Genomic DNA, 23,471 nt, shown 5'->3' with positions numbered 1-23,471 from the left:
GTTCCCTGCAGCACTGGCAAATGCAGAGTACTGAATAATTTCTTATCATATTGCTCATGCCTTTGCAGGGTCTCATCTTCACACTAGGTGCCCACCAGTGCAATGCCTGCAGCTCTTCATAGTCAAATAATGTATTTCATAGTTCTTTTATTCATAGGGAACAAGTCCCACAGGGTTGTTGGGAACAATATTAACTTTGCACATTAAAGTGAATTATCACCATCACTTAACACAGGCATACACACTCTGATCCAATACTGTCTGGGCTGCTGGGCTGTCATGGAATGTTCACAAATGGTCTAAGTGCTCAGGGGTAAGATATTAGCAATACAACGTTGGTGAAGAGTGCAGTTTCTGAGAGTGAGGTGAAAGGCTTGTTTTGACTATGAGGGAAAAAAACCACCTTAAGGACCAGGAATATTTTTGCTATTAATAGAAATACAGGAAGAAGGAAAGGATGCCTGGAGCAAGTCAGAGGCTGACAGGTGCAAGATGAGGGGGAAGAATGGAAAGAGAGAAGTGCTTTGAGGCTGAGGGACTATAAATCAGGAAGGCAAAAGGGAAGCAACAAAACCAAAAAAAGGCAGGAGAGAGCGGCAGGACTGAAGTTAACAGGTTGATTTGAATGAAGAAGACATCTTTTGAGCCACTAATCATATCGTATCACTCACCATTTTATCCCTCTTTTGTTGACTTGGCATGTAACGCCGCACGTTCTCACGGTATGGACGCCACTTTAGTCCCCGTACATTCCAGGAGTTCCCAAGCTTTGTGTTGCTTGTCAAATGACACGCACAAAAGTCTGACTCAGTGTCTCTCAGGAAGCGAGTGGAAAATTAAAGGTTTCCTGTCCCGCTGCACGTGAACTGGGGCCCATCATCTCGTGGGCGGGCAGGTGCCTCCGGGAACAAGAAAGGAAGCGGCAGGTGCCGTCTCCAGTTCTCCTACCTAGCGGCAGCAGCCCTCAGGACTGAAATGGCCGTCTGTAGGGCATGTTGGTTTTTGCCAGGTAGGTGTGAAGGAAGTTTTCTGTTTCTCAGTAATGTGATGGACTGGTTGACTTGATTAGAAAGAGAACACAAATTCAAATTCCTGCCTAGCTATGAAGTTTTGTAAAGCAGGCCTTGGCTCAGCTGTTATCTCTCATGCTAACCCACGGCTATAGTGACGAGCTTTTTGGGGGAGATACAAGATTGTGATGTGATATGTATGAAGTCTGCATCAGTCAGGGGTCACTACCCTTTTTGGGGTGATGGGCGCATTTGTAAATTGTAGTAACTTGTGGGCAACACACACACATACCACAACCTATTCTCTTGGCTACAGTTTCTTTCACGCCTTATTTTGGAGGAAGGCCCTGTGTGCACCTGGGAAGACCTTTGTGTTCACATGTGGGCCAGTGGGCTCCATGCTGGCAACTCCAAATCAATTTCAGGAGGAACAAGTCCTCCACTGAAAAGGTGATTGAAAGCTCTCTCTTTTTTCATCCCCGCAGGGCTGCTGTAGCTGCAATCACTTCATGAAAGGGAAAAATTCAACAGGTGAAGCTTTTATCCCATCAATTTCTTACCTGGATAAAAAAGCAAGCGGCACCTGATGAAGGTCTGCCTGTCACACAGCAGCTCAGATATGTGATGACCATGTGTATCTTTTTTGCAATACACAGTTACTGACTCACACTTGCGTGCATGAAAGGGTTGACCTGAGTGAAAATGACCTGTGGGTGGGTTTTAGCAGGCTCCCTCCATTCTCTCTCTCTCTCTCTCTGCCATTCCTGGAACAAGCAGCAGCCAAGCAATGGCTTACAGCTGCAAGAAAAAAAATGCATGAATGGAGATAGTGTCTGCAGACAGTGTCATTGTGTGGGTGGTTCCCCTGCACAGGGCACCAAGCCGAGGGGGCACAAAACTGAGAAGATCCATCACTGAGAAGATTCATTTGGGGTGTCAAATTTTAGCTTCACTCAGAGTGCCATACTACCAAAGATTACAAAATCTCCACTCCCACCCTGCTGCAAACAGCAGGATTCTTTTGTAGGAAACCAATTTCTTTCTTTTTAAGTCGTTTGGAACATTTTCTCCTTCTTCATTTTACTGCCAACAGATGGAGACTTGTTTGCTGTAACCCAAGAATCTCTGAGAATAAAATCTTCACTTATTTGCAATACTAAGTGCCTGCCATTTATTCTAGCCTAAGTATTTTTGTGGTGGAAAGTTATTTAAAGGTGGACAAGGGCAAATGTAAAATCTAACCAAGTTTTAATGTGCTTCAGGCATTTGCCATTGCACTAACTCTGCTTTGAGAGCGTAAGCACCTCTGGCCAACATATAAGTTCATAGTCACAGAGCTTTAATTTCTTTGCAGCCTGTGTGGTTGTGGAGGCTGCATTGTTAAAGCACTAACAAGAGGCAGTAATTCAGTAAAGTGCTAAACTAATCACAGCAGGGAAGGTTTGGTCTGGTCTTACGGTCCCCTTAGACATAAAAGGCCAAAGAAGTGATGGGAATAGCATCACTCAGAGATGTGTTAACGGTATAGCTGGGCACTTCAATCAGCACCCTCACCCCACCCTACCTCTCATGCTGTCTCCCACCCAAAACACCCAAGGAACCAGGAAGCGAGCAAATGGGGAGGGAATAGAAGAGGATGATGCAGAAGGGTGGGGTCTTGTTTCCTCTTAACACACTCATGCTAGTTCAAATAATCCTGATTCACATGATGGCATACAATCTCAGAACCGGAACACAGAAAAGCACATATTGATACAGCCTGTTTCATAAAATAGAAATAGTGCCAAAAAATAAACACACATCGCCAGGGAAACGGGCTGGGCCTTGGAAGTTGCTTTGAAGCAAATGGCTTCAGTACATGAACAGATTTGCCAGGCTGGGAACCTGGATACTCTTTGGACGCTCAACATAGCAAGAGAGAGGCCTGAGGCTTGAGGTTGTACTTGGCTGAGGGTGGGGGCTTCTCATGTCCTTAGTGGCAGGCATAGAATCACTGAATTGTAGACTGTCACCAGCTGATGTCTGAGGCAGCGCAAGGCTGACAGGCATGTATGGTGGGGACACCAGAGAAGGCCTTATTGGCGGCTGCTCCCAAATTGCAGAACTCCCTTCCAAGCAGAGGCTAGGCTGGTCTTTCTTCTGTTTCCCTTTCGCCATCAGGCAGATACCTTTATGTCTAGACAGGCCACGGGCCACTAAAACTGGCTGCTTCGGGTGGGTGTTGTAGGTTTTCCCTACTGACTTTGCTTTTAAATGCTTTTAAGCTACTTTGATTCTGTGTTTTTAATGTGGTTACGTGTCTTTTACATATTTATAACTGATCGGTATGGGGTTTTTTAGCTGTGTGTGTGTAAGCCACTTGGGCCCTGCATGGAGAGAAAAGTGGATATAAAATAAATGAACAAATGAAGCATTTGCGCTGAATAGAGAAGGGAATACAGAATACAGATGCTCAGTTCCCAGCATCTCCAAGAAGGAGAGACCCTTGTCTGAAATCCTGGAGGGCTCCTTCTAGTCTGTGTAGTACTGAGCCAGATGGGCCAATGTTCTGTCTCTGTATAATACAGCTTCCTATTATGTTCTGTGATTTGGCAACTCTAGCCTGAAATTAAGCCCTAATGACAAAAGTGCCTTGGAGCACATGCAGAGTGTCTTTGCTTCACCGTTCCAGCTTACTCAGTCTCTTCTGAAATTAGGGAGAAAGACTTCCTCGTCCAATAAGGTAATGAATAAGGCATAAATAAAACATTTGAAAAGTAACAGTGCCAGGATAATTTATAGGTCTGGTGCACTACCCTTGCTCCTGTACCTGGTACACTGACATTAATCTAGTGGGGGTTTTCTAACGTCTCTAAGCCGAGAAAACGTCCTTAATTTCTGTGCTTCAGGCTGATGTTCGAGACACGGCAGCGGAGCAAGTTTAAAAGGAAAAAGGAAATGCCATTGCCAATCCTGCATTTCGCAGGATACTCTTTGGTAGGGTTACCCTCTTCCTGATCTACGTCCACAAAGCCTTTCTCAGGCTTGTTCTGCTCTCTGTGTTGCTATTTGCCCATGGCTCCTGCTGCTCACAGAAAGACAAGAAAGACTCCTTTGGAACAGGCTTGCTAAGCTCAAACAGAACGAATTGCCGAAATCCCCGTGCAGCAGATCTGTTATCTCCAAATGTCAATGCCACCTGACTTCAGCACCGGCCGTCCAGCCTACCTCCAGGGAACTGGGAACAGTTACGACTGGCTCCTGTAGATGTGGGGATCTTAAAATTACCTTTTTGTGTCATAAATGCAAGTGAGTGTAGGGAATTGAGAGTCCCGAGGTGTGTGTGTGTGTGTGTGTGTGTGTGTGTGTGTGTGTGTGTGTCTATAAGCCCCCTGCCTTTACAGGTTTAAAGCCTTCATTTCAGCTTGAGGGCCACATGCCCTAATGGGCAGCCTCCCAAGGGCCACATGGCGGTCGGAAGCAGGCGGGGCAATGGTATATTACTTTATGCTGTAGCCTAGTTTCTATACAGATTCAAACAACCAACAGGACATTATCAAGAGTTCGAGGACGCAATCCAGCCAAGGAAAAACAGTGTGAAGCAGGACCGTTGAGAGGTATGGCCTAGGGAGGCGAGGCATAGTTAGGGAGGATTGTGACTTGGAAGAGAGTCTTGAGATCCAGATAAGAGTCATGGGGGGCTGCATTCAACCTGTGGGCCTGATTCTCACCCCACAGGCTCCTCTCATGCTTCACTTCACCATTCTTCTTCCTCAATCCATGCTTGCCTTCTTCCCTGCCGCTGTCCTGCCTCTCTTACTTACAAGGAAGGTCCACTGGTTACAAATGGGCTACATTACCCTGTGCTCTGTGCTTCCTGTCTAGTAGCCAGTCCATATATGGGACTGCAGAGAGGAATGTATTGTTAGGATACGCATCAGTTTCTAAATTTTCCAACCCGCGGCAGTGAGGCAACGTTTTATGAAGTTGACTTTTCCTTGTTCCCTGTGTGAGAAGTCATATAACTGCAGGCCCCAAATCACTGAGAGATGATAAATTCTCTCTCCAGGAGGGAGCGAGCCTCCCACCCCATGGGTTTCCATTTTTGTATGTGCTTTGTTTGAGGTCTGTATGATAAAGTGGAGGAGACGTTTTTTCCAAGGGCAAATAAGGGCACATCACCAATTAGGAAGTGAGAATTGGCTTACACCAACACAATCAGGAGATGCTGGTAAATGCAAGGGCGTTAATTGAGGGGAGGAGTTTCCCTCTTCAATGAACCATACTCAAATTATTTTATTTAAATTAAAACTGGGGAAATTTCTAGCATTTGTGGAATCTGACCTATGGGGCACAGATACTATTTTTCTCCTTTTTGGGGCGAGAAACTAGTCTCCTTCCTTTTCCAGTTTTTCACTTTGCTACCCCTCCCCCCCAAAAAAAACCCTCTCATGGGTGTCAAGTGTCAAGATTAGATTTTAAAATTGGGGGTCTCCAATGTGCCACCTAGAGGCTGGGACTACCAAGCCCCACCCCAGATTGAAGTGTCCTATCCCACTCTCCAGAGCCAGCACATGCAATGGTTAACACAGTGCAGAAACACATTTGTATCATGCACCCATCCAAAGAAGTATGTCACCAACTTGAAAAGTTTGGAAAGCTCTGATCTAGCCGGTGTCCTTTGATGCTATACTACGCAGAACTCATTGAAAGAAGGCGATACATAAATGTAATAAGTCTTGGGATGGATTGTGGTTATATCATGTTTGGGCAAGGATTAACATAAAAGGTGCTTTAGCTCAAACATGCCTGGGAATCTCTCCATTGCAGGTGGCCATGCTGCGAATACTCAATAGGATTTGAAATGCAGTTTCCCAGCGCACGTTATCTGTTTTACACCTCCAGGACAGAAGTCTGGCTTTCAGGGCTGATCTTTGCTGGGCCCAAGTTCCCACTGTTGTTTCAGTACTCAAAAGACTCTCCCAAGAGGTCCTTACTCAAAATTACAGGTGGCACACCTCTGGGGTGGACGGACTCAAATCCATTTCAGCCAAAGTTCACTGTGGCTTAATTTAAGAACAGAGAGTTTTGCTGGATCTAGGCAAAGGCAGTTCAACATCCTGTTCTCAGAGGCCTATGGGAAACCTGCAAGCAAAACACAAACGCAGCAGCTTTCTACCCCCCGCAACGCAGGAATCCTGCCCACAGCCTTCACTGGGTGGGTTTGACTTTGCCTAATTCTCTTTTAAAACAATCAAAGTTGGATTTGAGCCCAAGCAGCCTTGGACGGGGTAAAGCACAGAGCCTAGGGCTTGCCGATCAGATGGTCGGCGGTTCGAATCCCCGCGACAGGGTGAGCTCCCGTTGCTCGGTCCCAGCTCCTGCCAACCTAGCAGTTCAAAAGCACGTCAAAGTGCAAGTAGATAAATAGGTACCACTCCGGCGGGAAGGTAAATGGCGTTTCCGTGCGCTGCTCTAGTTCGCCTGAAGCGGCTTAGTCATGCTGGCCACATAACCCAGAAGCTATACGCCGGCTCCCTCAGCCAGTAAAGCGAGATGACCCGAGTCGTCCACGACTGGACCTAATGGTCAGGGGTCCCTTTACCTTTACCTAGCCTTGGAACGTATGCAATTACCTATAATACATGGGAGAGTACCTTCAAACATGCAGAGCATCACCACCCATCCTTACAAGAGCAACATCTGAGATTAGGATGGCGTTTTCAGGTCTAAGGTCGTTACCTTCAAAGGCAGCTGCATCCCTATAAAGTTGATCCTTGTGTCTGCCTCTCCATCACCTTTTCCAGATCAAAGCCAGGAACCCACACAAGGGACAAGTGGCAAATCCAGTTCTTCAGCACAAACATACCTCTCTCCTTCACCCCAGGACTAGTGTGCTTATCTCCATTCTTGGTCTTGGCCAAGAATAACATTTTTCCAGGAGCCACTAGAAACTGGTTTTACAAGCCTGGATGCACAAAGACTGCATGCCAGATGGATGAATGTACCTTAAGGGAGAATAACTTTGGGTAATGATTACAAAAGCTGCCAAGTTTCTTCTGACACTTTGCTTAGTAAAGGTTTTATATACATGCCCACAGTGAGCACAAGACAGAAATGAAGAAAACCAGAACTTCTGTGTGTTTGTAAGTTTTCAGCCCAGCAAGATTATTTGTCCCGAATGGAATTTAGCTATATTATTACATTCAAATTCCCTCTTGCCCTGCAAGATTGGCCCTTTTAAAAGTCATGCTTCCTGCAACCCCCAAGTTGCGTATCACTGGTTCCAAATTTGATCTCTTAAAATGTAGTAACTAGAATGTTGGGCCAATTCCAAAATTAAGAGCATTGTGTACGACACCTGTTGTTCTGCCTTTCTTCAAAGAAGTCTGCAAGCTTAGGCTGAAGATACTTCAGCCGACCCTTCCTCACAAACTGAGGTTTATGGCCAAGCAGGTATGTGAACCCCGGTATCTGATCTAAAGCCCACAATCTGTTGTTACATCAGTGATCATTGCCACAACAACCTGCTCCTGTTGTTTTGAGTCTACTACTTAATCCTCAAAAGATCATCTGCCTTACCAAAATCCCCCTTACTCAGCCCTTAGTCACAAAGGGTGTTGGTGGAATGCAGAGGGTTAACATGACAAGTGACATCACCACTGTTGTTACATAATGTCCAAAGGCAGACCACAGCAGATTGGATTCCCCGACAGCCGGAAACTGGCTATTATAGAACATCATGGCCTCCAGTAATTGAATAGTTAATTTACACGGCATCACTATTAACATCTTTCCATCCTGGAAGATGGAAGCAATTAATTGTACAGATCTGTTCCCAGGCTGATGCAGCTGTCTCTAGGCTAAGGGAAGGTGGCTTTTACAGAAGGCTGGATGCTCTGCCCAAGGCTAACCACCTCCAAGGAGGAATGACCAGGCAACAGCTGCACACAGATAAAGTCTGATCATAAAACTGAAGTTATCACTTGCATCCAGATTGAAACAATGGGGAGGAGGTCAGTTTCCCCCAGGAGTTCTTCTGTTGTATTCGTATGGTCCATGCTGAACCTGCTATGCCACTGATGTGAAATGTAGAAAGACAAAACGTTTTAAGTGTGGTGACTTGTACAGGGTTTCAGAACTGTGTCAGAATTTGATATTTCTTAGTTCCGGGAGGGATGGTGGAATGGCGCAGGTGCGTGTGTGCGCGCATACACACACACACACACACACACACATGCATTCTCTTAAGTAGAAGCTGTGAAGAAAAGCTGCACTTGGGCTGTTGTACTACAGTGGTACCTCGGGTTAAGTACTTAATTCATTCCGGAGGTCTGTTCTTAACCTGAAACTGTACTTAACCTGAAGCACCACTTTAGCTAATGGGGCCTCCTGCTGCTGCTGCACAATTTCTCTTCTCATCCTGAAGCAAAGTTCTTAACCTGAAGCACTATTTCTGGGTTAGCGGAGTCTGTAACCTGAAGCGTATGTAACCCGAGGTACCAATTTATTTTAGTTTACAGGTTGAGACTTGCATGATTGTTCAACCCATCACCAAACCCTGCCTCCAAGGAGCATGCTAGAGAGGAATTTCAGCAAAGCCTTCTCCCTGGCATGAGCATCATTACTGCTTTTTGTATGGAAGATAATTTAGCAACATGAGCCTTCATAGTCAAGGCCAGATTACAAATTCGTCAAAGTCAAAGAATATCGAAAGTATCTGCACAGAGCCCACTCAGATGTAATTAAAACCAAGAATCAAGCAAAATGTAAATACAAAGACTGGTTTGTGACTTTAAAAGTTTGGCTTTAGGCATCAAGCTTCATTGCCTGTTCATTTGAGTCACAAAGGTCAAAGTACACTATTATGCAATGCAAAGCATTAATGAACTGTACTAGCTGCACACCAGTGTTAAAAGGAATTCAAATTAACTTAGCAAAGACTGGATTTAGTAGAGTGCAGTCACTGATGCTTCAAGACTACAAAACAGCAGTGTTTAACACAGAGGATGTAAAAAGGCTTTGGCCTTAATATCCAAGTTTCTGACAGCCAAGTACAATTGTAATTATGTCTATGACATTTATATGTATTTTTTCTTTAAACAAACCCAACCAGCAATTCCAGGATATGATAAAAAGAATCTATTTTTAAAAAATATATAAGAAAATTAAACAGCACAAGAGGAAATTGCCTCCCCACCATGCTTTTGAGACTTTTGTATCCAAATCACTATGAATCGCGTACATTTCAATGGCATTCCATGGAGATTTCATCAACAGCAGTGTATACATTGAGTCAGCTCCATCAGTGTTAACAGCGTAGCTAGACTTGAGCTTATTTATGTATGAAATTAGGCTTAAGCCATAGGTATGTGAACCTCATAAAGGCAAGGGAAGGACTCTAAGGATGCCACACTGAAAAATTTTGGCTGCATTCTTAAAAATGAGAAGTATCTTAAAGGAAGTGAAACATTTCCACCCACCCTGTACCAGCCACTGACTTGGTATGCAAAAATGCTTAACAGCAAAGGCTTGCTTATGTATTGAGATTTACCAAATCACGATAAATGAAGCACTCACATGCTCTTATCAATTCAGACATTACTGTTCTTGAGTAGTAAGTAACATGGACAACCCTCCTTTCATAAACACTACCAGATGATCCAAGAGTGAGTTGTTAAACATCACATGCCTACCATTAAACTGATTATGCTTTTAGCTATTGCTTGCTAAATCAAAACCAATGCAAGAGTCAAAAAGTGAGTTTTTCAGTTGAATGTAAACTTCCTCCCATACTACAACAGTTGAGATACTGTGCAGATTTGTTTTATAGCAATTCACATTTTTCAAAATTATGTTAAAGTTGGAAAATGTATACAAATACAAAAGCTTTTCAAACAATGCTTTTTAAACAGTTGAGTTACTTTTACAAAGTCAAATAAAACAATGTTATTTTCAGAATTGACTGAAAACATCTTTATTATTCAAGTGCCCTATCCCACCCCGCCCAGCAGTTATACATGCATGACTAAAACATTTTGGCTTTTAAATGTATAGGATTACTTCCAAATACAGTCAACATAAAATAGAAGGGAATACAAAGTTTGTACACAAACGCAGCAAGGAATACACAGGTTTGCAATGAAGTTGGACATCATACAAAATAAAAAAAGTTTATAAATTCACATGGTCTGGGATCCTATGCAGGCTCAATAGGGTCTCTCACGCCGGTCCTGCCTGTGGTCCCCTCTGCAAAGGAGAAAGGAAAGTTTACATTTTAAATTTGCATATTTGTATTGTTTGTTATACAATAACTATCAATAGCCCCAAGGCTAGGCTGCAAACCCAGCAAGTGGATCCAACAGTCACAACCTCAGCCTCCCTCTTTCACTCCCCAAAAACAGAATCCCTAGATTCCTATTCCTGAGCCTTTACAGTAGCCACCACTGAAGTAACCTTTACCTCGAATCCATTTTTCCTGGTCCAAAGCTGCCTCTGTCTCCGCCTCTTCCGCCTCTGAATCCTCCCCGGTCTCCGCCCCTGCCTCCCCGGAAGCCCCCCCTGTCAAAGCCTCCTCGGCCTCCGCGTCGTTCTTCACCAAATCCCCCTCCTGGGGGGAAAAAACAGATTTGTATTATGCAACTATTTTGAAATGAGAAATGTGCTTTTCTCACTGATGCCGTTGTGCCAAATAGGCAAACTGTGTATCTCACACAGACGGAAAAGAATCCGCCAGCAAGGGAACAGGATATACAGTAATTGGTTTCACACAGAGAGAAAAGTAAAACCTTAAACTCACCCATGTGTGGTCCTCCAGGCCCATCTGGCTTTGGTGCCTTGCACTGGTTGCATTCATTACGCCATGAGAAGTTCATGTTTTCACAAGTCCTAAAAACACATTTGGGGAAGACAGATGATTTAGAGTTCCAATAGTCATTAACCCCATTTCTACCTTCATATCTAAACAACTAAAGCAGACTGCTTACGGGTTGGGGCATTTCCAGTCTCCTGCACGTTGCTGACCACCTCCTCCGCTGGGGAAGCCCCCCCTGCTGCCCCCGCTGGAACCACTGCTGCTGCCGCCACCTCCTCCACCACCAAATCCACCACGGCCCATGGGTCCTAAAGGAAAGAGGCATGTAAAAATCAGTGGCAGCAGCCAAGTGAAAAAGGATTTTTTGCAGAATGTTTCCTTGCTGATAAACACCTTATATTAGGTTACCTTTCTTCCCTAGAAAGACCGCAGTACCCATACCTCAACTCCCTTATTTCAGAATGGCTGCACAACACATGTTGGTCCTCCTCCCCCTCCCTTGCTGAAACCCAATACAGGTATAACAAGAGCCAATACTGCTACAAGCAACACACTTCACTACTTATCAACCACAGCAATGACATGGAATATACCTCCCCTACCGCCACGGCCTCTTCCTCCACGGCCATTGCCACCACCGCCGCCTCTGTTGAAGTCTGCCCTCCGGGTAGCAAATGATACTTTGATAGGGTTGCCTGAGAATTCTTTTCCTGGTTAAGAGAAGAGCAGGGAAAAGGATTACATTTTTCCGATATAAAGATAGAAGCAATTATTTCACTATTGGCACCTCTCCTCTACTGCACATCTATGTCTCTTTCAATACTTATTCATCAATTTATATCTCATCATTTCCCCACCCCCCAGAAGCCTAGTAGTGGAGGCAAAAAGAAGCCTTCAAAGTACAAGCAAAGGAACTCTTTCAAAAGTCAAAAAAAGTAATTCAAAGTCAGCACCATACCATCAAACCAGTCAATGGCAGCCTTTGCAGATGGGGGATCGTCAAAGGAAACTGTGGCCTCTCCTTTCAGTTTTCCTGTCTCGCGATCGGTGTACAGGTTGATCATAGGCTGTCCTGTTTTCTTGTTTGTCTGTTTACAAAAAAAAGCACAAGATCAATCTACTGGAAAGATCTAATTCAATGTTCTTGCATCCAATTTTCAATACATGACAGGTGCCGACTACAACCGTTTAGGGAGCTGCAATTGATGTGCAAGACTACTGCATGGAAATTACCTTTAAATGTGAAACGTAACTTGCCTATACAGCCCTGAAGGTTAATGAATGTGCTCATGAGGTTCTGGGCAGATTACTGCTGACATCATGAATTCTCCTTTGGAGTGTAAAGATATCCAACAAAAGGTTTGTCTACCAATTAGTCTCTGAAAGTAGGTAGGGCTAAAGCAGGGTAGATTTGATTTAAATCAAATAGATTTAAATCACTAGTCAGTAAATCTTTTTTTCTTTTTTTTTTTTACAGAAAGACTCATTCTTGCTGGTATAATCTTAATATTTACAACCAGATGAAGGTTTCATTTTTGGAGTAATAAATTTTCACAGTAGTTTTTAGTTATATCAAAAATTACTGGTTTGGTTATACTATTAGAAATACATAGGCAGATAATTATGACATTATTGTGAGGTTTAATAAGTTAACTGTTTATATTTGGACTTTTCTGCTGTTCTTTATTGGAAGGAGAAAAATAATTATTTCCTGAATAACAATTAACTAAAACATTATAGCATACGTATCCATGTTTGTTAAGTGATGTGGTTAAACGATAAAAAAAACCACCTGAGACTGAGCTTTAGCACATGTGAAAAAACAAATCCTTATTTCCTGATGAATAGCGTTTGGACTATAATGTAACTTAAACAGAAAACTATCTTTAGAAAGATTTTCCCCCCAAAAGCATTTTATTTTAAAAATCCAATTTAAAATTTAAAAAATCTGATTTAAATAAAAAATATCCAATTGATGCATCCTACCTAGTGCAGGCTTTTTGCACTGCTCTGTCCATTCAGTGTTTTGTGATTCTACTTGCCAACAGCAACTCCACTAGTAGCTGCTTTTTTTTAGCCAGCTCAGTCTCTCAACCAGCCCTTCAAGCTCTCATTACCCACTTCTACACTGCACACTTTACAACCAGAGTATAGTGCAACCTATAAAATGCAGCCTTATTTGTAATGGGATCATCTCACAGGCATAAATAGCACAATTTACCTTAATGATGCCAATCTGCTTGAAGTAATCTGCTACCGACTCAATGGTTACATTTTCACCAAGTCCCTGAACAAAGATGGTGTTGTTGTCCGAGTTATCCTGCTCGCCAGCTGCAAGGAATGAGAATTAGCTCTATCTTCCATCATAATTTCTGCTTCCCAATAAAGTTCTTCCTACAGCCTCTAAATGAAAGTTCCAAACTTGTACTCCAATGAATACTGAACCACACGAAGCAGTTTTCCAAATTGAGACAAAATTTTGGTTACTGTCCGAAGACCTCAGTTGAACAGAACTCAAATCTGCACAATTAATCTATTTTGCAGTTTACAAAGTTTGTGGGTTTTTAAAAGGCAACTTGATTACATGAAACTCTGCTTTTCACAGTAATACAAAAAAAAGAAGGGGAAAAAAAGGTTTTAAGTGTAGAAAAGCAGTCTAAGGACAACATAGGCTTCTCTGGTTTTCCTTTGACATTTTTACCCCTCTCTTCAAAGTGGAAGCCTGGAAATACTTTTCCGCTGGCCTCACATTCAGGTTTGCAGCCACTTACCAGAATCGTGGCGTGATCCTTGATCCCGTGGTCCTTTTGCACATGAAAATAAGGAAGGAGAGATTCAGTTAGCGAGTGAGAACTTCCAAACTGTTTTCTCACATCAGCACCACCATCACGACCACATCAGAAACAGGCCAGTGTTGGAACATGTGCTGTTCCAAGGTGAGTTTTAGTGCAAAACAAACACTCCCATTCAGTCAGAAGTGGTCCACGTCTTAATTACAAGACTGCTTACTGCAAAACCAGTTACAACTCTTTCCTCCACGTCATACTAGACCTATTTTTTTGCAGCTCTGCAGGGAGGAGCATGGCCTCCAGACACACACCCAGAACACCATTGGAGAACCACTATTTTGACATCTTTTATAGCATACATTAGCCACTGCTACCCAGAGTCTTCTACTGACCCTTGTTCAGTCTTTTAAGTCTCCAGCACCTTTGCAATCTATTCTGGATTTGGTTCATGAGACGAGACACTTTTTAACTTATGCACAGAGAACAAACCATCTTACACCATAGTACACATTTTGAATAAGCCCTTTAGAAATGAGAGCTTTATGTTCTTAGAAACCATCTGGTTATTTACTTGCATCACCACTCTACTATTAACATATTCTACACGTATGTGTATATATATATATTTACCATTTCGACACCTTTTATTGCACCCAATCTTAAATTTTTGAAAGCATATGCCCAACACTGGTCTCAAATGCATTAACAATCCTATATAAGTGTGTTTTACTGTTCATGCCAAGCCTTTTTCAGCAAACCCTATGGGAACGTTCCTTAAAAAACAATTCTTTTGATTTGGTACAATCATGTTCAAAACGACCATTTGTGAAACTTCGTAATGTTAAAACCAAACTCTCTTAAAATAGAAGCCCATGAAACCACTTATTTGTGAAAGAGCTCTTAAGAGTTTCATACAAACAAAGTTACACTTCCAAGTTTGAAGGGAGCGGTCCCTCCCTTGATTCCTGTACCAGTAACTTTTTAAGCAAGGTACCATAAACCTTTGTTTTACCATGTTTCCTCAGGACTGCATGCACTTCCATTAAGACGCTTTAACCCAACGTTCTCATGTGTTTTTTAAAGGAGAGACAACAAACAAAACCAACACTTACAAAGTGATTTTCTCTCTCACATTCTCCCGCAAAACACGTCTTTGGATTATTGATTTTCTCCCATCTTGTTGCAAAACATACAACCAAAATGTACTGTATTGGCACCAAGAACTTGGCTGAGTAGAAAGCCCCATAATGTGGAAGTCAACACCACAGATACAACCAACCATTTTGGCATATGTGCCACAACAGGGGATGCTCCCATAGGTTTTTATCTGATAAACGGTGGCTTTTCAAACCCTTTGGCATACAAACATCAGTCTCTCCGAAAAATAATATATAGAAATACACTTTTGCGGTTCAAGTTTTTGAACTCTTTGGACTTACCACCAAATTTATTGAAGCCACCACCTCGCTCACCACCGCTGAGGAGATAAGTTAGAAGATAATGATGCTTTTTTTTTCCACGACTAAAAGGTTTTGTTGCTAGAAACTACACCAGATCCATTAAGATGCTGGCCAACACTTTTGTTTGGTTCTTCCTGAAGATCTAAAGACAACCTGCTCCACCTTTTCTTTGCCCTTAGCATTTGTGTTTTTTTTTTTAAATGGATCAATACACCCTTGAGAAGGTTTGCAAATGAAACAGCTCTAGTGTTTTGTCATTCTTGCTTCCGATCTTGAAACGTTACACGAGGCGTCGTGATGCAGCTTTCGAGACAATGCTGGTTTCCTTGTTGCCGTCCTATTCTTGGCATGATTGGTGAACCAAGCTCGTTTTTAAAATATTGTATACCGTGCACGCTGTTAATTCCAGTTCACCCTTCTCAAGTTTGTGCCTTGTATTTTTGCAAAGCTTTTGTTGTTTACAACCCTAAATGCAGATAACTGCTTTGAAAGCACGTAAAAACCCATTCCCTCATCATAGCATATTCGTAATAGTACGTTATTTCAGCTCTAAAGACTGCATTATCTGCCTGCCATAAGATCTCTCTCCCTTCCTCAGACCCTTAACTAACATGTGGAAGGTGGAGATTTGATTAAAGTTCATTGACTTTCACACCTGTGGCACACAAAATGCAGAATTTGTTAACAGAGCAGGTATTGTTAACAGATCAACAACTTTTCATAAGCAAACAACACTTCAGCTGCCCCCACCTATACTCACCTCTCTACTATTTCATCTCTCCCAGTCAACAGGAGCCCAGAGCCAATGTTGCTTAGCAACCATTGCCTCGTCAAATACCAATTTTAACCACCCCTTCACCGAGGCTTAACGCACACCCAACAGCATTAAGGATACTGCTTTGCAACACATAAACCACAAGTACAGAAAGTCCAGCCGCTATGTGGGAAAACCAAAACACATCCTTTTAGCCTACATTGGCTTACACGGCTAGACCACAGCATTATGAGCATTATGAGCCCAATGAAAGCTGGCTTACAACCTGCATAGAAGCTTTGTCTTGCAAAATCTCTTACTGAAGAGATTCATATAACCTTCAATTTATCAGCATATACAAACCAGGCCCCTTCAGTGCACCTCATCAGGTTAACACTGGGGGGTTGAAGGATAACCCTAGTGTCTAGATACCGATTTCCCCCCATAAGAAGTACTAAAGTTCTTGTATATATTTGTATGGAACGGCAACATTGCTCAAAGAGGACCGTAATTCACCTTTGAGGAACAGTAATTATGTTCATATCAAGTGCGCCTTTTGAGGTTGTCAACAGATCCAAGATGAAAATACGATGTTTTGCCCCATGCACAGACTTGTTACTGCAATGGTTGATTTTCATAAAGTAAGAGTTTTTAACTCCTTCACATGCAGACAAGGAACAAAAACCATTTTGACATCCATTTAGATTCACCCCATAGAGAAAAACACACTGACCCCCAGCAGCATACATGGTGGTAGCCCACCCTTGATTACCAACAATTTTATATATTTCAGCCGTTCACACACTGCACCCGCCCAGAAGAGGTTAGCTTTTATGGCAAGTACTAGGAGAGATGCTAATTAAAGAAAACCCACTCCCTCTCCCACAACTATGGACTGGACACCTACCCCATGCCTCCACGACCACCTCTGTTGCCACCTCTTCCACCACTCCGATCAAAGCCACCTCTACCGTATCCGCCACCGCCACCTCCTCCACTGCCTCTTCCACGATTGCGGTCTTGCTGGCCGCCATATCCTCCTTGATCCTGGCTGCCGTAGCCTCCTCCACTACCACCTCCACTCATGGAAGACTGATCCTGTCCGTAGCCACCAGCTGGAGAAAGTTAAAAAAAGGGGGGTGTTAGCAATAGTTTCTGCTAGCAAAGAGACCTGGAATTTTTTGAGTGGGGGAAAAGAATGAAGATTCTACAGATCCCCTTGCTTCTCACTGGGGGGCAGCCATTGGCTTCTACACTGCACTGCATGAAATTTGGCTCACAGTACTCATGTTTGGCTTTTGGAAGTGAAAGGAAAGGAAAAAGTACTCACATCCACTACCACCGCCACCTCCTCCACTGCTACTGCCACTGCCATACTGACTCTGCTGGCCGTAGCTTTGGGGTGGGTTGTAAGAAGGCTGCTGCCCATAGCTGCTCTGCTGTTGGCTGCCATAGCTGGACTGCTGCCCATAGCCTCCACTCTGGGGTTGTCCGTAGGTAGAGGTCTGAGAGCTGGTACCGTAACTGCTGATTTCAAGGAGACACAAACAAAGGACAAAGAGTTCAATACACAGACCATCCTACAATACTGTTCTGGCTTTATACGAAGTCTGAGGCTTTAAGCTCCAGGATTCCATTTGGAATACTGCTTAAGAATTCAGGATGATTGTACGACTAAAGAGCAGAGTACACCTGGGGTTTAATCAGGCAAATTTCAGCAGATTTAATGTAAAAAAAGTAAAGCCTAAAGCATATGAAGAAGATTTACACCACTATCCCTGCTGTGAGTTCTTGTTGTTTGGGATTTCTCAACTGTTACCTTCCTGTGGTGGAACTGGCTGGCTGTTGAGAGTAGCTGGGATAGGATGACTGCTGTCCATAAGACGTCTGAGAAGTCTGACTGCTGCCATATCCTGTTGATGAGCCGTAGGCCTGTGGTGTTGACTGGGTGCCATAGCCAGCTGTTCAGAAAAACAATTCACTCTTGTTAATCTCAAATGGCATGCAATTTGTGTAGCAATAACTAATCAGTTCTTCAATAATAATAATATGTAACCACACTGATGCATCCCGAGATGTGACCATAGAACAACAAATTAAGCAGTGCTGAGATGAGAGCATGTTAGATTCGAAGCCCTGCTTGTGCTTGTGTCACCTTTTTGCTACTTTTAAGTGCTTCACAGGATTGCAAAATGAAAAGGCTGCACATTACAGCATCCGGAAAGGACACTTTAAGTACTGTGTTTTCCTTCCTGTCTCCTAGCTCCAGAAAGACATGTGCTTCACAAGCCAATTTCCTCTCATATTTTCCTATACAGTCATGAGAACAAAAAACAAAATAAGCTACAATACTCACAGCTTTGAGTCTGGCCATAGGAAGAACTGTAACTACTTTGGCCATATCCAGAAGTATCTGCCGATTGTCCGTAACCACCATAGCTCTGCTGCCCGTAGGGCTGGCTGGTTTGCTGAGAATAACCTTGTGTGGGTGGAGTTGGGTAGGCCCCATAACTAAGGAAAAGCAAGAGAAAAATATTCAGCAAAGGAACATATAACTAAACTGTAAACTAAATTCACAATCTTGCACTCCCAACCAGAATCAAGCTTGTCACTACCATTGTCCTCTGTCTTTTCAAATCCAGTGTGCTATGTCATTGCAGGCATCTGACTGAACTCCTACTTCTGTGAGTGTTTCAATTAAGTCTGAACAACCACAAATGGGTAAGGAAAATTACAAGGAATGTTAAGACTAATTAATTGATTCATTGTGGCATGAAGATACACACACCAACAATTCACTTTGTTCAAAAGACTAATGGCCAGAAATAAATTACAATGCTGATTCTCTTCAGAGTAGACCCACTGAACATGACTAACAGGTTCATGAATTTCAGTGGGTCTAGTATAGGATTTGGTGACTATAAACCACAAGTTTTTAAAACTGGCCTACTTTTTTAGTTTTGACAAAAGGCAAGTAAAAGGTATGTGATTGAAATTTATAAAGTTATGAATGACATGAAGAGAGTGGAGAGAGAGAAATTTCTCCTCTTGACACCAGAACTTGTGGAAAGCCAAGGAAGCTGTATGTTGAAAGATTCAGGACAGATAAATGAAAGCACTTCTCATCCACAAGAGGAAGCAATGACCACAAATTTGGATGTCTTTAAAAGGGGATTGGACAAACTCCTGGAGAAGGCTATCAACGGCTACTAGCCATGATGGCAATGCTTTACCTCCACAATCAGAAGGCAGCAATGCTTTTGAATACCAGTTGCTGGAAACCTAGGAGGAGAGAGTGCTTTTGCTGCCCTGCTTGATGGTTTCCCATCAGCATCTGGTCACTGTCAAAACAGGATGCCGGGCTAGATGGGCTATTGGCCCGATTCAACACTCTTCCTATGTTCTTACAATAGTCTTAAATCCCCACAACTCTTGGAAGCAGCACTAATGAGTTATGCTTTTGAAGGGAATCTTTGATTTTAACCATTTTTCTAAATTTGGAATCACAAGTTTTGTCAGCTGCTTCATACAATATATTTTTTCCCCATTTTTTTTCTCCAGTACGTAATACCACTACTTGAAAATTAGGGTTTTCTGGTATTGGCAAATTAAGATTAAACAAACCACAGGTCGGATCTTGTTTATCTATTCTTCTGGGAACAGCTCACGGCACCCTAACATCCTTCATGTTTTTACAGAGGTGACTAGCATGACCTACTTCAAGATTACAGAGACAAGAAAAGCACTACTCGCATATGGCTAACACTGTAGTTATGTGAGAAGAGTATCACAATCTAAAAGCCTGTAAACATGCAATACATGGAGGATGAATTATACAAGGGTTTATTTACCTTTGTGTTGCTGACTGGCTATAATCTGTAAGGGGACAAAATAAAAATGTTTGAGCTATTTTAAGAGCAGGATTCCACACAAGTTAACTAACTGCTACAGAGAGTAGAAATGATTCATATGGGATGGTGGATAAGGCACATTTGCCAAAATTGACATACATGGATGCTTGCTTCAGGCATCTACGCACTATGTGTATGAACAGAAGCCCCATTCAAATTGAAAGTCAAGGTGTGGGGGGCAAGTGCCTCTCTACACTTTTAACTTTCAAGAATTCAGGCAAATACTAAGGTAAGGGTTCAGATTCTCATCGTAACACACACTCACCTATCCAATGGATACTGCACAAAATATATGTACATATGGAACGCTCTTGCTAGCTTCATTGTGGGTAAGAGAAACTATTTTAAAAAGCAAGGCTGTGAGGCATAATGTTTGAGGGAAGAGATTAGGAATGAACAGCAACTCTGAACGTTGACACTTCTCATATGAAGCACTTATTACTTAGTTACATTTATGCCACTGTTGCCTTATTTTCAGGACTGTTCACAATAATCAAAAGCAGCAGTGAAGAAAAATCCAAAAATTAATAAACAGAACCCAACCATGTGGGTAGAAGGAAGTTGTGGTGTCATCAGAAAAAATGTGTATTTATATATTCCCCTTCCCCCAGGGTTTTCCAAGCAATAAATAATTTTCCCCATCCAAAAAAACTCAGTTTATGTGATGGTTAAAAAACCGATGTAATTTCATCGTCAGTACGGAGGGAAAGGAAAAAAAATCTGCGTTTTCAAGGGGTGCAAGAGAGGATAGTTACCCACCCAAGGAACTAAGACATAAGAGGAACAGCCTTTAATTAAACTCACACGAAGTTTGCTACCGCGCCGGGCTGTTACAAACAGAGCAGCCTGGTCCTTATAGGACCTAAACCCGAGATTTTAAGGGGAGGAGGGCGCTCGCTTGACGAGCGGAGTACGCGGGCGACTGACGTTTGCATTAACGAATGATAGGTGCAGGCGGTTGGGGAAGCACCCGGATGTAACACTGCGACAAAGACAAGCCTCACACGCACGCGCAACAACGTACGCGTTTCTCGTCTAGGCAGAAAAGCGCATGCGTGGTCGCAATTTTTACCGCCCCCACCTCCAATAAACCTTGCTACGCCGACCATCACGTCAGGCTGGATTTTTCCACTGCCCATACGGCCCCCCCTCGTCCCGCCCGTAGCTCAGGGGACCACCGCGCGCACGCGCAGCTACACAACGGCCTAACCTCTCCGAGCCCCTGGAGTCTGACTAGGAAACCCCGTCCGTCTCTTCCCCGGCTTCCTAGTTCTCACGCTATCACAAAATGGCGGCAGACTGCGCAGTTTAGAGAGATTGCGGCGCGGAGCAGAGCAAAGAAAAAAGGCTCTTCCTGCTCTCTAGAAGGCGGAGCCGTTTTTCATCCGGCACTACTTCTACAATCACGTCCACCTTTTGCCCTCGACTTTATCACCACCCCGTTATTTTGGGAACGAAAACCCCGAAGCCTCCATTTAAAAAACATTTGTCTAAAGCAGACGGGGAAGGCCGGAGAACCCTCCGCCCACCATTCCTGCCCCACTGACGGGAGAGGGAAGACAGGCAGCTTTCGCCTCCTACCCTGGAACTGCAAGAATAAAAAACCCACGCAAAAGCCTTCTTCCCCTTCACCTGCCAAGTGCAGTGATTTTCCTATCGACGATTTAGCCTGAAACCCACTCAAGCCCCTAGGAAGGAAGCTCCCGAGTCTCGTCAGGAGGAGAAAAATAACCCAAGACAAAAACGCTGTTTTTCGGAATTAACTGGACAGAACCAACCATTAAGCCTGCTCCCCCCTCACCTTACCCTTCCCTTTTTAACCCTCATGTTAAACCCTTTTTAACATCAATCGACCTCCCGTTCCCCATCGTCTGCACAGCCACGAGGACCAGAAACTTAGCTCCCCTGGAGGGAAGAAAGCAAAGGCTGCGGGGTGTTTCCCATTCTCCCCTGTTGTGACCCCGGTTGAAACGCGCCCCACGCCCTCCGCTGCCAAGTCCCTTCTTCTCACCGTTGGATGCCATGGCTGCAGCCCCCTAAGCTTCACTCCTCAGAAGGGCTACGTAGCACCAACCTCTCCGCCCGCCTCGTCTCTCTTTCCCGCCCCCACACTTTGCCCCAAATATACCCTCCCCCTCCCGTTTTCTCTGGGCTGCACCATGTCACATCGCAAGAGGGGGGGAGAAAGAAAGAACAGGCGTTTCTTTTGTATAGATATAAATAAAAAGCAGGGCTCCTACGCTTCTCTTCGTAACCATGCCTACCGAGGTGCCTCTTTTACATTTAGGATATGTGTGAGACCGTTTGTTTAGGAATTAAGGGACGGCGGTTGCGATGAAACGGACTGCCAAAGGAAAGTCGTTGGGGTCCCTGCTTATGTGTGCCACTGGCCTCCCCTGCTGCCCGAGAATGGTACAGTCCAGACTGCAGAGTGGGCGTGAGATTACGGAGCGAGCCTGGAAGCAACCAAATTAACAAGCGAGGGGGGAGAAGAGGGGGGGTTCATGAAAGAATAAATGCATTTTATTGAGCTTAAACAAAAAGTGGGGAAAGAGTATTGTGGCATCTTAATGCCTTAGAGATTTACTATAACCATAATCCTTTCATAAACTAGATCCCACTTAGATCTGGTGATGAGGACTCTATTCCACAAAGGGTTGTGTCACTCACTATAATTCTAAAATTAAAAAATTGTCCAGTAGCACCTTAGAGACCAACTAAGTTTAAAAAGGGGCTTTAAAAAGGGGCTACCTACCTCACTATAATTCTGTTAGTTTCTGCCATAGGACTCTCCTTTGTTTTGCTGTAACAGACCAACACGTTTGCCAATCAGGATTACTTTTATGGAGTTAACGGGTCTTTACAACAGACATGCAGTACTTCCAACGGGCAAGGCTTTGCAGTCTATTTTATCACAATAAAATACCACTATTGCTATTTTACAACTTTTTTACAGTGTGATTGCTACTCTTCATATTTCACAGGTGGGGATCTGAGAAAGTTTGGCTTGCCAAGTACCGGTAAGTTTTGCACAACTGATCAAAGCAAATGAAATTCATAAAATGTGACCGAACCACTCATGACTTCACACTTTCAAGACCCAAAGAAACTGTCAAGCCAAAGCAAGTAGCTGGTGGGATCCCTCACTTGGTTCTCTCTCACAAAATCACAGAATTTGAAGGATCCCAAAGGTCTTTGAGTCCAACTGCCTGCAATGCAGGAATCACAGCTGAGATGGACCAAAAAGCCTTTCCTCCAGATCTCAGATATGTCATTGTGGTCACTTGGAGGGGGTGGGAGAGACATTCTGCACATGCACGGAGGCACCACCGTCTTTCTTATCACTTCATATGCTGAAGGGCTCAGTCCAGAGATTTCAAATGGATTTGAGAACAAATTATGCAATGGCTCCCTGCCACCACCAGACCCTGGTGTGAGGCCACCATTCTCTCCCATAATAACCTAACAACATAAGAAGAGCTTTCAGGATCAGGCCCATCAAGACCAGCATCGTGTTTGCACCGTGGGCAGCCAGATGCCTCTTTTGGGAAACTGACAAGCAGGATTAGAGCACAAGAGCAACTCCCCTCCTGCGATTTTCAGCAACTGGTATTATTCAGAAGCATCTCTGCCTCTGACCGAGGCAGAGCAGAGCCATCATAGCTAGCAGACATCAATAGCTGTCTCCTCCATAAATTTGTCCAGTCCTCTTTTAAATCCACCAAGTTGTTGGCCATTCCTGCCTTCTGTGACT

At 43.6% G+C, this 23,471-nt stretch overlaps 1 protein-coding gene across 3 annotated transcripts; it reads right to left on the bottom strand.

The window, feature by feature from the left end:
• Nucleotides 1-9,300: 9,300 nt before the first annotated feature.
• Nucleotides 9,301-21,848, bottom strand: FUS (FUS RNA binding protein). Of its 3 annotated transcripts, none has more exons than XM_081885757.1 (15): nucleotides 21,729-21,848; nucleotides 19,658-19,682; nucleotides 18,163-18,317; nucleotides 17,626-17,767; nucleotides 17,137-17,333; nucleotides 16,714-16,921; nucleotides 15,032-15,069; nucleotides 13,575-13,607; nucleotides 13,025-13,134; nucleotides 11,762-11,891; nucleotides 11,397-11,513; nucleotides 10,976-11,111; nucleotides 10,789-10,877; nucleotides 10,452-10,599; nucleotides 9,301-10,238 (listed from the first exon to the last, which is right to left on the bottom strand). In XM_081885757.1, exons 1-15 carry the CDS (start codon nucleotides 21,739-21,741, stop codon nucleotides 10,199-10,201), a joined length of 1,581 nt encoding a protein of 526 aa, XP_081741883.1. In that variant the 5' UTR covers nucleotides 21,742-21,848; the 3' UTR covers nucleotides 9,301-10,198. The 3 variants fall into 3 exon arrangements, with proteins under 3 accessions (XP_081741883.1, XP_081741881.1, XP_081741882.1); XM_081885755.1 differs by lacking the exon at nucleotides 21,729-21,848 and adding an exon at nucleotides 20,799-20,871; XM_081885756.1 differs by lacking the exon at nucleotides 21,729-21,848 and adding an exon at nucleotides 20,799-20,871 and having other exon boundaries at nucleotides 17,137-17,330.
• Between the last annotated feature and the right edge of the window lie 1,623 nt (nucleotides 21,849-23,471).

The sequence above is a fragment of the Podarcis melisellensis genome (assembly GCF_964234715.1).
Source record: "Podarcis melisellensis genome assembly, chromosome: 13".
In the NCBI taxonomy this organism is placed as follows: Eukaryota; Metazoa; Chordata; class Lepidosauria; order Squamata; family Lacertidae; genus Podarcis; species Podarcis melisellensis.
The sequence above is the reverse complement of the archived record's forward strand: the minus strand, read 5'-3'. Positions and strand labels throughout refer to the sequence as shown.